The sequence below is a fragment of the Galeopterus variegatus genome, unplaced genomic scaffold (assembly GCF_000696425.1).
Source record: "Galeopterus variegatus unplaced genomic scaffold, G_variegatus-3.0.2 Scaffold147, whole genome shotgun sequence".
Lineage (NCBI taxonomy): Eukaryota > Metazoa > Chordata > Mammalia > Dermoptera > Cynocephalidae > Galeopterus > Galeopterus variegatus.
In genome coordinates, this window is record NW_007726258.1 from 746,366 (window position 1) to 760,268 (window position 13,903).

A 13,903-nucleotide genomic window follows, 5' to 3' on the forward strand; every position below is an offset into this window, starting at 1 on the left:
GGTTCGGATCCCACATAGGGATGGCCGGTTCGCTCACTGGCTGAGCGTGGTGCTGACAACACCAAGTCAAGGGTTAAGATCCCCTTACCGGTCATCTTTAAAAAAAAAAAAAAAAATGTCCATTTATTTCAGTTGCATAGTTCTTAAAATCAAAATGCAACTATATTTCGTGAAATAACTGCATGCATTAGGTAATAATAATTTTGAGATAACTTTGTGTGAGTATCCTAAAAAACAATTATTAGAGATTCCCAAGATACTGAAGATGCTTCATTACATTAATTTTAAATGGTCCTGCACTTTATTTTGATTGAATCAGTCATTTTTAAATAACAGCACTCAAAGGTGAAGTAGCTAAAATGTTGATTCTCTATCTTTAGTGGGTCATTGCTAGAGAGCGATTTCAGCAAGCTGCAGATCTGATTGATGCCGAGCAGCGAATGAAGAAATCCATGTGGGGTCAGTTCTGGTCTGCTCACCAGAGGTTTTTCAAATACTTGTGCATAGCATCCAAAGTTAAAAGGGTTGTGCAGTTAGCTCGAGAAGAAATCAAGAATGGAAAAGTAAGTTGGTGAACTCATGAAGAGACTCATCCTTTTTGATTATGTTGTTTAGTCTTTGTGGGTGTTGAGATTTTCTACTTGTGAACTCTGGTCTTTCCAAAGGATAGTTGTAAAAGTATTAGTGACTTTAAAAGATACACTTTTCTAAATTATGAAAACAGTAACTGTTTAGAGACTTTAGATAGCTCAAAAAAGTATAACATATCACTGTAGTTTGGCTGTCTATAGATGTCACCACTGATAACATGTGGATGTGTATTGCCTTAAGCTTTTTTTCTTTTTTGGTGAATATATATCTAAAGCACTAAGGACTGTAAACTGCATAAGGGCAGAGGCTTCAGTCAGTCCTTAACAATCCTATTTTCTACCTAAGTTTTTTGACACATAGCATGTGTCAAATATATAGAATTAAATAAAGCACACATGTGCTTTATAATAATGTGGTCATTCTTGTTTGAAATCTTTTTAGTTTTACTAAATTTTAAAAATGTCTTGATTAAGAAATCACAAACATATTTTTATTAATAATTAATATATTTTCTTTTTTCTCCAGTGTGTTGTAATTGGTCTGCAGTCTACAGGAGAAGCCAGAACTTTAGAAGCCTTGGAAGAGGGTGGTGGAGAGTTGAATGATTTTGTTTCAACTGCCAAGTAATGTTTTTGGTTTTCTTTTTGAGTTTTTATTTAGATTAGTTCAAATATTGAGAGAAATATTTGAGTTGACTATTTCATCTTTAAAAGTTTTCCTGGGCCGGCCTGTGGCTCACTTGGGAGAGTGTGGTGCTAATAACACCACGGCCATGGGTTTGGATCCCATATAGGGATGGCCTGTTAGCTCAATTGGGAGAGCGTGGTGCTGACAATACCAAATCAAGAGTTCAGATCTCCTTACTGGTCATCTTAAAAAAAAAAAAAAGTTTTCCTGATCTGAGTTTTTGCAATTCTCTGCTTTTTTTATTCTTATGGTATATCTATAAGAAAACAATAACAGAAATCTCATAATCGTAAGATATTAAGCATCTTGTCGATATTATACACAGTATGTGGACTAACAAAAGCTTGATTTTGTTTGTCTTGTATGTATTGGGATCTGTAATAGCTTGATTTAGTTTCAGTTTTAGTTTTATGTATTTGAAATTAACCATTATTATTCAGAGGAGCAGTAACTATAATTTGCCCCAGTATATAATAAGTTCTGCTATAAAAATTGGAAATGAGAGCTTCAAAAAGAGCTTTTTTTTTTTTTTTTTTTTTTCGTGACCGGCAACGGATCGCAACCCTCAGTGTCGCGCCCGTACCGGACCGGGACCGGCAATGGGATCGCAACCCTCGGTGTTGCGCCTGCACCTCGCTCAGCCAGTGAGCGGGAACCGGTCTTTATGTGGGATCCAAACCCTCAGCGGGAGCGCCGCCGCACTCCCAAGCAGTGCACTGTAGCAGTGCTCCACCGGGCCGGCCCAAAAAGAGCTTTTGAAGAATGTTTTAGCATTGTTTTGCAGTTTGCCTAAACTGACAGTTATAATTCTGGTACTAAGATTAGCAAAATAACCTTTGCCACTATACTATATATTGCCTTAGGGTGTACGTTCAAGTGTTCCTTTAAAAATTGATATAATTGGGGCCGGCCCAGTGGCGCACTGGATAGTGCGCTGCTTGGGAAGCGCGGCGGCGCTCCCGCCCGAGGGTTCGGATCCCACATACAGACCGGTTCCCGCTCACTGGCTGAGCGAGGCGCGGGAGCAATGTTGAGGGTTGCAATCCCGTTGCCGGTCCCCGGTCCGGTACGGGGGCAACACTGAGGGTTGTGATCCGTTGCCGGACACGGAAAAAGACAAAAGACCAAAAAAAAAAAAAAAAAATTGATATAATTGAAAATTGCTTATAAAAGCAAAACGTGCACCTGCTAGTCTGTACTTCTCTATACTTAAGTGCCTAGAACTAACCTGTCTGAAATGGTAGCCACTTGGCACATGGCTATCAAGGAGTTGAAATGCCTAGCATTTCAAATTGTGATACACTGTAAGTGTAAAATACACACCACATTTCAAAGACTCTAGGGAAAAAAATGTAAAACATCTCATTATGTATTGAAGTGATATATTGAGTTAAGTAAAATATTAAAATTAGTTTTACCAGTTTTATTTTTTAATGTAGCTACAAGAAAGTGTAAAAATTGCATATGCGGCTTTGCTTGCATTATATTTCAGTTAAGCAACCTTGGCCTAGAAAATTAAAATTCATTTAGGCTGGGTGGTAAGTATTTTATAAGATTGAACAGAGTATATAGTATTTTAAGGAACATATTCTGTAAGATTTTACATATAAATTATTTTGCCAACTGAAGCAGTAATTGTTACTGTTTCTCTTCTACAAACAGAGGAGTGTTGCAGTCACTCATTGAAAAACACTTTCCTGCTCCAGACAGGAAAAAACTTTATAGTTTGCTAGGAATCGATTTGACAGCTCCAAGTAGCAACAGTTCACCAAGAGATAGTCCTTGTAAAGAAAATAAAATAAAGAAGCGGAAAGGTGAGTACTTTGCTTTAAATAGTTGATATTGAAAGAAACTATAAATTTGAGCATCCTGAAGCAGCTATATTTTAGGAATGAACTGTGTCCCTTGATTTGTGGTTGCATGTTTTCCCTGTCACTCGTGAAGTTTTGAATGCACAAATAACCTTGTGTTTTAAATGGGGACTTGGGCGATTGACTGGAGCAGCACTGTGTTAAGCACTTGGCCATACGTTATATCATTTAACCCAGTTGAGGTTTATATGAAATTAAGTCTTATTTTTCCAATGTTATAGACAGAAAACTAAAGCACAGAAAGATTGAGTTAAGGAATTTTCCCAGGTTCACTCAGCTAGTGAATGATGCATAGGAACTAAAATATGGGTCTTTTTTTGTCATAGTTGCCTTTTAAATATGAACCGAGTGTTTTAATAGTCTTTCTTTAAAAAGACTTCTTTCTTTTTTTTTTTTTTTTCCTTTTTGTCTTTTTTCGTGACCGGCAACGGATCGCAACCCTCAGTGTCGCGCCCGCACCGGACCGGGACCGGCCACGGGATCACAACCCTCGGTGTTGCTCCCGCACCTCGCTCAGCCAGTGAGCGGGAACCGGTCTGTATGTGGGATCCGAACCCTCGGCGGGAGCGCCTCCGCGCTTCCCACCCGGCCCAAAAAGACTTCTTTCTATTAATTATTTAATAATTAGGAATACATTCACCCATCTTTGTTAGACAGCTTGTAATAATGCAAACTTGAGTTTGTGTTTAGGTGCATTCTAAGCTGTTCAAGTTTTAGAAGTTAACTATTCTCAGGCTCTTTTTCTAAAATGGTGCTACTGATTTAATATATTGTAAAGACGAACTGTGTTGCTGTGTGTTCTACACAGTGCCTGATACTTTATCTTTATTTTATCCATTCTGAGATATATATATTACATTTTTAATATGCCTAAAAATAGGTTGGCTATTATAATTTAATTGGTAACATTTTTTTATTTTAGTAGCACAAAAAATAATGCTGCTTCTTAGAATGGCCGAATGGTTTTTCTTTCCTGAATTATGTTCTCACTGTCTAATAATATGGGAAATTTTTAAAGTTCTTATTTTTGTTTGGTTTGTTTCAAGTACTTTTTCTGAATATTAAATGAGATAATTCAAATAAGCACCTTGTTTACCTTTAAAAATGAGGTTTTAGGGCAGGCCAGTTAGCTCAGTTGGTTAGAGTGTGGTATTGATAACACCAAGGTCCAGGGTTCGATACTTGTTACCAGCCAGCCATAAAAAAAATTTTTTTTTTTAAATGAGGTTTTATAAATTGGTTTTTCTAAGTATTCCATGTGTGTAAACCTATAATTTATTAGGTCTCTTCTCACAACCTGATTCTCAGTTAAATTTTGACTGTGCTAAAGATTCTGTTTTTAAATCTGTTGTCCTAAATTTATTTTGAAACTTGTACGCTTGAAGTTAGTCTTGAGTTTGTGCGTATGGATCTAATTTCTTGAGTATAATTGAAGATAACCTGATTTTTTATGGGAGTCCAAAACATTAGCGCTTGCTTATGAATTTTATTCTTATAAACTTACATAAATGCTTTTTCTCTGCACTTCTCATTTGAATTAACTCATGAACTAAATATGATGTCCTGGATCTTTAGAAACATTGAATTTGGGCTGACTCTCTTGTTTGCTTTTGGGGGGTAGGTGAAGAAATAACACGAGAAGCCAAAAAAGCACGAAAAGTAGGTGGCCTTACTGGTAGCAGTTCTGATGACAGTGGAAGTGAATCTGATGCCTCTGATAATGAAGAAAGTGACTATGAGAGCTCTAAAAACATGAGTTCTGGAGATGATGATGATTTCAACCCTTTTAGAGATGAGTCCAGTGAGGATGATGAAGATGGTAATTTTATCAGTATATTAAATGTAAACTAAAGGATAGTTATGCTTCAGTGTGTTTGAAAATGGCATATTGTAGGGCCAGCCCATGGCTCACTTGGGACAGTGTGGTGCTGATAACACCAAGGCCACAGGTTCATATCCCTGTATAGGGATGGCCAGTTAGCTCAGTTGGGAGAGCGTGGTGCTGACAACACCAAATCAAGGGTTAAGATCCCCTTACTGGTCGTCATTATTAAAAGAAAAGAAAAGAAAAAGAAAATGGCATATTGTATTAAAACCTTTTCTTCTGTGCAGTACAAATGATCGCACAGATTCTTATTTTTGCTTGGTGAAGAACTCTAGGCTTATCTGTCTTATAGAGGTTTGAGCCTCATATACATGAGATGATGACCCCAATTTTGTGCAGTTATTTTTAACCTCAAAACATGGAATTGTACCCGATGGTGTATGGATGGGATGTACTGGAACGCTGTAGTTGGTGGTGACTTCCAAGTTATTAGTTAACAATACAGAAAAATACAAGGGTTATGCCTTTGGAGATTCTGTACTTGTTTTAACAAATTATTTGACATACATCTTTTCTTACCTTTCAGATCCCTGGCTAATCAGAAAAGACCACAAGAAAAACAAAGATAAAAAAAAGAAGAAAAGTATAGATCCAGATTCTATTCAAAGTGCCTTATTAGCATCGGGTCTTGGATCAAAACGACCTAGTTTTTCCTCTACACCGGTTGTCTCACCTGCTCCTAATAGTGCACCAGGTATACATGTAGAAACTTGCTTTGTCTGTGAAATATACTTTTAAAGAAAACAATTATTTATACTGACTTTTAGCAAATGTTTTTATCCAGCTAACAGTAACACCAACAGTAACAATAGCCTTATAACAAGTCAGGATGCCGTGGAAAGGGCTCAACAGATGAAGAAAGACCTACTTGATAAGCTAGAAAAATTAGCTGAAGACCTCCCTCCTAATACTCTGGATGAACTTATTGATGAACTTGGTGGCCCTGAGAACGTTGCTGAGGTAAATATGACTAGATCAGGGCTGTATCTCTTTGGTAACATTTTTGCCACCTTTAAACCCTGTAGAATGAGTGGTATTTTGGATATCATCACATAATAATTAATTTTCTCTCTCAGATCTTAGAACTCTTATTCTACTTTAGTTGTCATCCTAGAGTCAGTGAAGTCCTGCCCCAGTATCTGAATGTCTGTCCCAAGCCACTGGTCTTGGTTACCACACTAGTTATGTAGCTTTTGTGATCATGGCTACATGTTAGCTCTTTCCAGGGACTATCTTGCAGTGTTCTGTAGCCCCCGTACCTAATGCAGCACAGGTTGTGCTTCTGTCTCCTAAGTTTCATTAAAGATGGAGGCACTGAGCTCCAAGCACCACAGTGAGATACCTTAATTGTGATGACACTGTCTGGCTTCTCAGATGACTGGCCGCAAAGGGCGGGTTGTGAGCAATGATGATGGCAGCATATCTTATGAGTCAAGATCTGAACTTGATGTGCCTGTGGAAATACTAAATATCACGGAAAAACAAAGATTTATGGATGGAGATAAGGTATGTTTTCCTGGGATGCTTTTTGGTGAAAGGAACAATGCTAGTATGTTTAGATTAAGTTTTAGAAGGGTTTCCTCCCTTTGAATATGTCATGTTTGTTGAGTGTTTTTCTATATTTTTTAGTAATTTCACATAATCACTGGATATTTTATGTTTTCATTATAATGTTATCATAAGTGGAATGTAATGAGTGTTCTGTGTTATACACAGAATTAGACATGGCTCTTGATACCTTTGGAGACTTCTGAAATCTTACATCAGAATGAAAAAATGCTATGCTCTCTTAGGTCATCTCAGTGTTATCACATCTGATGTCACTCCAGTGTCATTCTAATTTTGAGTCTAGAATGATATTTGAGTGTCAAGATGAGGTTTTGCTATTTCTTTTATTACTATGCCATTTATTTTAAGATGATTTACTGTGAATGTCTTGTAGATTGAACTTCCATATCTGACCACTGTAGAGATTTTGGTTGCCTCCAGAGGCTCTTTCAATAGCCTCTTATTGTTAAGTGAACTTCGTCAAACTTTAAGGTTCTCAGATCTGTTCTTCTCCGTTTAGTTGGAATAACTAACTATAAGCATTTGCTGATGAGATTGTTAAAAAAAAATAGGTAGCACACCTTTGACATAGCACCACTTCAAGCTCATTTATTCCTTAACCTAAAGGAGGAAGAATAAAATCTTACCTCTCTGTCCACATTTTGCTTTATTATTTTAATGAATTTTTCTGCCTCTGTAACTGGAAAATAGATGATAGTTACCACTATCAAAGTTGTCTGTTAAAAATATATTAAAAAGCTGAGGAGGACTGGCCTGTGGCTCACTTGGGAGAGTGTGGTGCTGATAACACCAAGGCCACGGGTTTGGATCCCTTTATAGGGATGGCCGGTTCGCTCGCTTGGAAGAGTGTGGTGCTGACAACACCAAGTCAAGGGTTAAGATCCCCTTACCGGTCATCTTTAAAAAACAAAAGAAACCAAAAAACTGAGGGCTGGCTGGTAATCTCAGTTGGTTTAGAGTGGTGCTGACAACACCAAGTCAAGGGTTAAGATCCCCTTACCGGTCATCTTTAAAAAACAAAAGAAACCAAAAAACTGAGGGCTGGCTGGTAATCTCAGTTGGTTTAGAGTGGTGCTGACAACACCAAGTCAAGGGTTAAGATCCCCTTACCGGTCATCTTTAAAAAACAAAAGAAACCAAAAAACTGAGGGCTGGCTGGTAATCTCAGTTGGTTTAGAGTGGTGCTGACAACACCAAGTCAAGGGTTAAGATCCCCTTACCGGTCATCTTTAAAAAACAAAAGAAACCAAAAAACTGAGGGCTGGCTGGTAATCTCAGTTGGTTTAGAGTGGTGCTGACAACACCAAGTCAAGGGTTAAGATCCCCTTACCGGTCATCTTTAAAAAACAAAAGAAACCAAAAAACTGAGGGCTGGCTGGTAATCTCAGTTGGTTTAGAGTGGTGCTGACAACACCAAGTCAAGGGTTAAGATCCCCTTACCGGTCATCTTTAAAAAACAAAAGAAACCAAAAAACTGAGGGCTGGCTGGTAATCTCAGTTGGTTTAGAGTGGTGCTGACAACACCAAGTCAAGGGTTAAGATCCCCTTACCGGTCATCTTTAAAAAAAATAATAAATAAATAAAAATAAAAATTGTAGGTGGAGGTATTATCGGTTATTTTATGTACTTGTTTCATGAGTCTAGTCCCATGTGCATTAGGAATTGTATTCATTAGAATTAGTTTTGGTTCTTAAATGAGAAAATCATATTGGCTTAAACGTAATATTTATTTTTCTCATATACATGTGTGTAGGTAGACCAGGGCTGTTATGGTCCCTTAAAGACCAGGACTCTTCTGTATTGTTAGTTTAAATATGTGAGATTTTATTTCCAAGTTTAACTCTGTACTCTAAGACAGCTGTTTCAGATCCAATCATTACCTCTACATTTCAGCCAGCAGAGAGGAGAAAAAGGGAGGAAAAGGGCATGTTCCCTACTTTTAAGGACATTTCCTGGACATTATACATACCATCTGTACCCTACTGGCTGAAGTGTGCCCACATGCCCACATTTAGCTGTAAGAGAGACTGAGAAATATAATCTTGATTTTGGGCAGCCATGTACCTTACTAAAATTGGTGGTCCTATTATAGAGGAAGAAGGAAAGAGTGGGTTATTGGTGGACCACCAGCAGTGCACTGAAGGACTTTTTCATATTTGATACAGAATATTGCTATCATCTCAGAAGCTGCCAGCTCGGGTATTTCATTACAAGCAGATCGGAGAGCTAAAAATCAAAGGCGAAGAGTTCATATGACTTTGGAATTACCCTGGAGTGCTGACAGAGCAATTCAGCAATTTGGTAAGTTCACACACTGGATTTCACTTGATGATTAGCAAGGAGTCATTGAGAAAATTTATGCATATCAAAAACCTACATTTAATGTCAAACATCTTTTAACTCAAGAGTCTTATTTTGCATTTAAGGTGTGTTTCATATACCTTATAACGTATAGTGCACTGTGAATTCATTTCATGCCTGTTTTAAAATTAAAAAATCTGTGATGAGATTTCTGGGTGTTCCTGGCATTATATCCAAGAACAGGGCTCCTTGAGAGCGTCGTAATTACAGACCTTTAGGATGTGTGGGGTCCATGTCAGAGTGGCTGCTACTTTCATGACCTTTTCACCCTCAGTGGCTTCACTGAAGGCACATTGCTGATCCCTTCCCTTCCATCTTAATGTCCCTGTGACCTGGTGATGTGAAAGCAGTTTTGGGAGAATCTAGAGTAGCTGTGCATCAGCAAAATTAGGATAGAAATAATAATACTTCTACCATTTAACACTTTTACGGCAGGTTTTGTTCCCTCATTAGGGGGAGTGTTGCTCTGAAGGTGGATGTCATTCAGGTCAGTGTACTTTTGGGGGAGTTATAGTAAATATTAGATTATCTTTAGTTTTTCCTCTTGTTTTAGGCTTTCTCAACACCAGGTTACTGTTAAAATCTAGGAATAGATTTCAGAATATTCTATTTCTATCTAGTGAACACAAATCAGTGATCTTTTAAAAAATGCCATTACAGGACGAACTCATAGATCAAACCAAGTTACTGCTCCCGAGTATGTCTTCCTGATTTCTGAATTGGCAGGAGAACAAAGATTTGCATCTATTGTTGCTAAAAGACTTGAGAGTTTGGTAAGTTTTTGAGTTGTGTAGATGTGTGTAAAAGATTATCTTTGTCATCTGTCTTCTGGTAAAGGGTAAACTGTGCCTTGATTGGAAATGTTATGTTTTTGACAGGGGGCGCTTACACATGGTGACAGAAGAGCAACAGAATCTAGGGATCTGAGCAGGTTCAACTTTGATAATAAGGTGCATTTTAGCTTTCTGTCTCTGAAAATTTCTAAGGTATCGTGTTTCTGGTGAACAACAAGGGAAAGTGATTATTATTGAAAACTGAAAACTGCCTGCTTTCATGGTTTTGCTTTAAAATGATGACTTCTTATGAAACATAGGATTTCACATGTAAGTTAGATCTTTATTGATCAGGTCTACAATATAGTTGTCTTTTCATTCTTATTGGAAAATAAGAATATAATAACACTTGGGAATGAAGCAAGTGTGAGTTCCCAGAAGTAGAGGAAGTTATTAATTTGTCAAATGTCTGCTGTGTGTAAGGGTACAAACTCAGCAGTATAAAATGTATATAAAGACAATTAAGAACTGAAATGTCTTGACTCTTTAGTACAATAATAGTTTTTAAAACATTCGGGTGGTCATGTGATTTAAGAGTATCCAAATGTGGAAACTGGTTAAAATTTTGGGTTTTTTTTTTTTTTTTTTCCCAGTATGGAAGAAATGCTTTGGAAATTGTCATGAAATCCATTGTAAACTTGGATTCTCCCATGGTATCACCACCTCCAGACTATCCTGGAGAATTCTTTAAAGGTAACATTAAAAAATAATTATAACAATAGAAAATGATTACTGGCAAGGATATGATAAAACCTGTTCTAACATTTACTGTTGTTTTAGTTTTTATTTTTCTTTGGATATAAATTGTTTAAAATTTAAAAATTCAAGGTTACTAGAACATCTAAGTTTACTTATGATAAATGGATTTATTAAATTTCATTCCAATGAAGATGCTTTTGCTCTTAAACTGATATCACATGTTGTCTAATACTAGACTTAATAGAGGAAAGTGGTTTTATTATATTAATTAAAATCACTTTGCCAGATAACTTTCAAATTTTAATTTTAAAGTTAAAGTACCTAGGTAAGTAATCTGTGGGAGTTAATGGGGAATGTCAGTGAAGCAAAACTAAGTGATGGGTACATGTGGCTCACAAAATATTCTTTTTTCTTTTGTATGTGTTTGGAGGTGTCCATAACTTAAAAAAAAAATCTTAGGTAGAACTGTAGAATTCCTGGATCCATATTACAAATCTCTAGAGTAGATTGTACTCCACTATATAAGTGTTAGTAGTCTAGATGATTTTAGTAGTTCAAGAAACTATGGAAATATTTTGTAAGTGTCATTGTGGAGTTACAATTTTTTTACTAGAGAGTCCTTTCTACTATAATTGGTCTTTTGTATCTGTGGATTCTGCATCTATGGATTGAAAATATTTGGGGGGAAAATTACGTTTTTATTGAAGATGTACAAAGTTTTTCTTCTTGTCATTATTCTTTAAATACTACAGTATAACTTTACAAAGCATTTACGTTGTATTAGGTATTATAAGTAATTTAGAGATGATTTAAAGTATATGGGAGGATGTGTATAGGTTATATGCAAATACTGCACCATTATATATCAGGGACTTGAGCATCCATGGGTTTTGGCATTTGTGGGAAGTCTTGGAACCAGTTCCCAACAGATAGTGATGGACAACTGTATATCGGCACATATCAATATGTGGTGTTAATAGTCCGTTTTGACATACCAGTAGGTTTACTCATGATCACGGATGGCTTTTGACAAACAGTAAAGTCTTAACTGTATTCCCCATCCTTTCTGGTCACTGGAGGGAGTGTCAGAAATGACTCTCTAGGGCCGACCTGTGGTTGGTTCACTTGGGAGGGTGTGGTGCTGATAACACCAAGGCCACGGGTTCAGATCTTATATAGGGATGGCCAGTTAGCTCACTGGCTGAGCATGGTGCTGACAACACCAAGCCGAGGGTTAAGATCTCCTTACCGGTCATCTTTAAAAAAAAAAAAGAAAGATTCTCTGATTTAGTTCTAATTTTTTAGAATTACAGGTTACTGTTTCATTATAAGTAATGAAAATAATCTTAAAATATATGATGAAGAGAGTTAATACTTTTTCCTTAACAGATGTTGTCAATGTAAACAGGGGCTGCCCTTCACATCTTTTCTCCATGTTTGTTGAAACACCAAAGTTTTCTTTTAAATGGCATGTTACTTTAGCTGTAGCACTTCTTTATTTTTCAAAGTTGGATAATAGTGTACAGTGTGGTTATGTGACAGTTTATTTAATCATTCGCTTATTGATATTTAGAGGTTTCCAGTTTTTGCCACCACAAATAGTCTGAATTTACAGGGCTATCTTTATGTGCGGGTGATTTTCCCCTCCCATAGAATGGGTTCCCAAAAGGAGAATTTCTGTGTTCAAGTTGACCCTGGGTTAAAATTGACCCTATTCTCTAACACCCTTATCCTGTAAGTCTGGGTTGGTGCCTGCATACCAAGATCTCCACTGTACAGGGTTACTCTTGGAAAGATAAGGTATTTTAATGAAGTAATAGAATATAGTGTGAGGTTTGAGTACTGTAGGATTTTGGAGTGACTAAAGACCTTTAGGGAGTGGGTTCCATTTAATTTACCAAATTGAAACTGTGGAAGTCATATAGGCTTTGTCTTAACACTGGAACTTGATCTACTTTGATTAGTTAGGTAATAACCCATTAAGTCATTTGGATTATAAGGTTTTTTTACATTTGTTTTCTTACAGACGTTCGACAAGGACTGATAGGAGTTGGCCTGATTAATGTAGAAGATCGCTCGGGAATTCTTACTCTTGATAAAGGTAATATTATTAACTTAATATGTACATATAATTGTTGGTATATTATTAAAGCCCATTTTGTTATACAGCGGTTTCCCCCTTATCCGCAGGGGGCACTTTCAGGACCCCCGGTGGATGCCTGAAACTGTCTATAGTACCAAATCTTACATATGCTATGCACAAATTTTTTTCCTTTCCTTATTAAGTCAGAACTTTGACTGTTTTACTTGAAGGAAACACAGCTTTTGTTCAGTATTTCCAAATTGCCAGCATCACTAGTCTCGTGCTCTGGGGCCCTTATTAAGTAAAACAAGGGTTACTTGAACAGAAGTACTGCAAAACTGCCAAAATTGATCTGCTACTGCAATGGCTACTAAGTGACTAATGTGCCAGTAGCTTGTACAGTGTGGATGTGCTGGAAGAAGGGATTTTTCCTGCCTTGGGTAGGATGGAGCAAGATTTCGTCATGCTACTCAGAACGGCACACGATTTAAAACTTAGGAATTGTTTGTTTCTGGAATTTTTCATTTAATATTTTCAGACCAATGGTATCTGAATCTATGGAAAGTGAAACCACTTGATGGGAGAGGGAATACTGCATTTGCTTTTGTCAAGTGAAGGGGGAACTTCAAGTCAGTAGTTCTTAATCCCTCCTCATTGAGCATTCTGGGTATTTTGGCTACTATCAATATTCAAAAGAGATTAAATCTCTATTCTATCCACTGATTAGTAGTTCCCAACCATGGCTGCAAATATGATCAGCTGTCAAGCTTTTAAAAGATAATGAAGGGCCGGCCCGGTGGCGCACTGGATAGTGCGCCGGTTGGAAAGCGCAGCGGCGCTCCTGCCCAAGGGTTCGGATCCCACATACGGACTGGTTCCCGCTCACTGGCTGAGCGAGGCGCGGGAGCAACACCAAGGGTTGTGATCCCGTTGCCGGTCCCCGGTCCAGTACGGGGGCAACACTGAGGGTTGCGACCCGTTGCCGGACACGGAAAAAGACAAAAGACAAAAAAAAAATAAAATAAAAATAAAAAAAAAATAAAAGATAATGAAGGGCCGGCCCGGTATAGTGCGCCACTTGGGAAGCGCGGTGGTGCTCCCGCCGAGGGTTCGGATCCCACATACAGACCGGCCGCTCACTGGCTGAGCGAGGGGCGGGAGCAACACTGAGGGTTGCGATCCCGTTGCCGTTCCCAGTCCGGTATGGGCGCAACACTGAGGGTTGCGATCCATTGCCGGTCACGAAAAAAGACAAAAAGGAAAAAAACAAACAAACAAACAAAAAAAGATAATGAAGAGAGGATGGAGCTTAGACATTGGTAGT

At 37.7% G+C, this 13,903-nt stretch overlaps 1 protein-coding gene across 1 annotated transcript in view; it reads left to right on the top strand.

Annotated features, from left to right (window-relative positions):
• The window catches only part of SBNO1 (strawberry notch homolog 1 (Drosophila)), a 55,659-nt gene that overhangs the window by 28,892 nt on the left and 12,864 nt on the right, over window positions 1-13,903 (top strand). Inside the window, exons 14-25 of the mRNA XM_008591428.1 lie at window positions 381-563; window positions 1,117-1,214; window positions 2,941-3,092; window positions 4,771-4,968; window positions 5,561-5,728; window positions 5,819-5,994; window positions 6,409-6,540; window positions 8,769-8,904; window positions 9,625-9,737; window positions 9,843-9,914; window positions 10,391-10,490; window positions 12,523-12,597. Coding sequence (XP_008589650.1) covers window positions 381-563; window positions 1,117-1,214; window positions 2,941-3,092; window positions 4,771-4,968; window positions 5,561-5,728; window positions 5,819-5,994; window positions 6,409-6,540; window positions 8,769-8,904; window positions 9,625-9,737; window positions 9,843-9,914; window positions 10,391-10,490; window positions 12,523-12,597 — 1,603 coding nt within the window. The remainder of the gene's footprint in view (window positions 1-380; window positions 564-1,116; window positions 1,215-2,940; window positions 3,093-4,770; window positions 4,969-5,560; window positions 5,729-5,818; window positions 5,995-6,408; window positions 6,541-8,768; window positions 8,905-9,624; window positions 9,738-9,842; window positions 9,915-10,390; window positions 10,491-12,522; window positions 12,598-13,903) is intronic.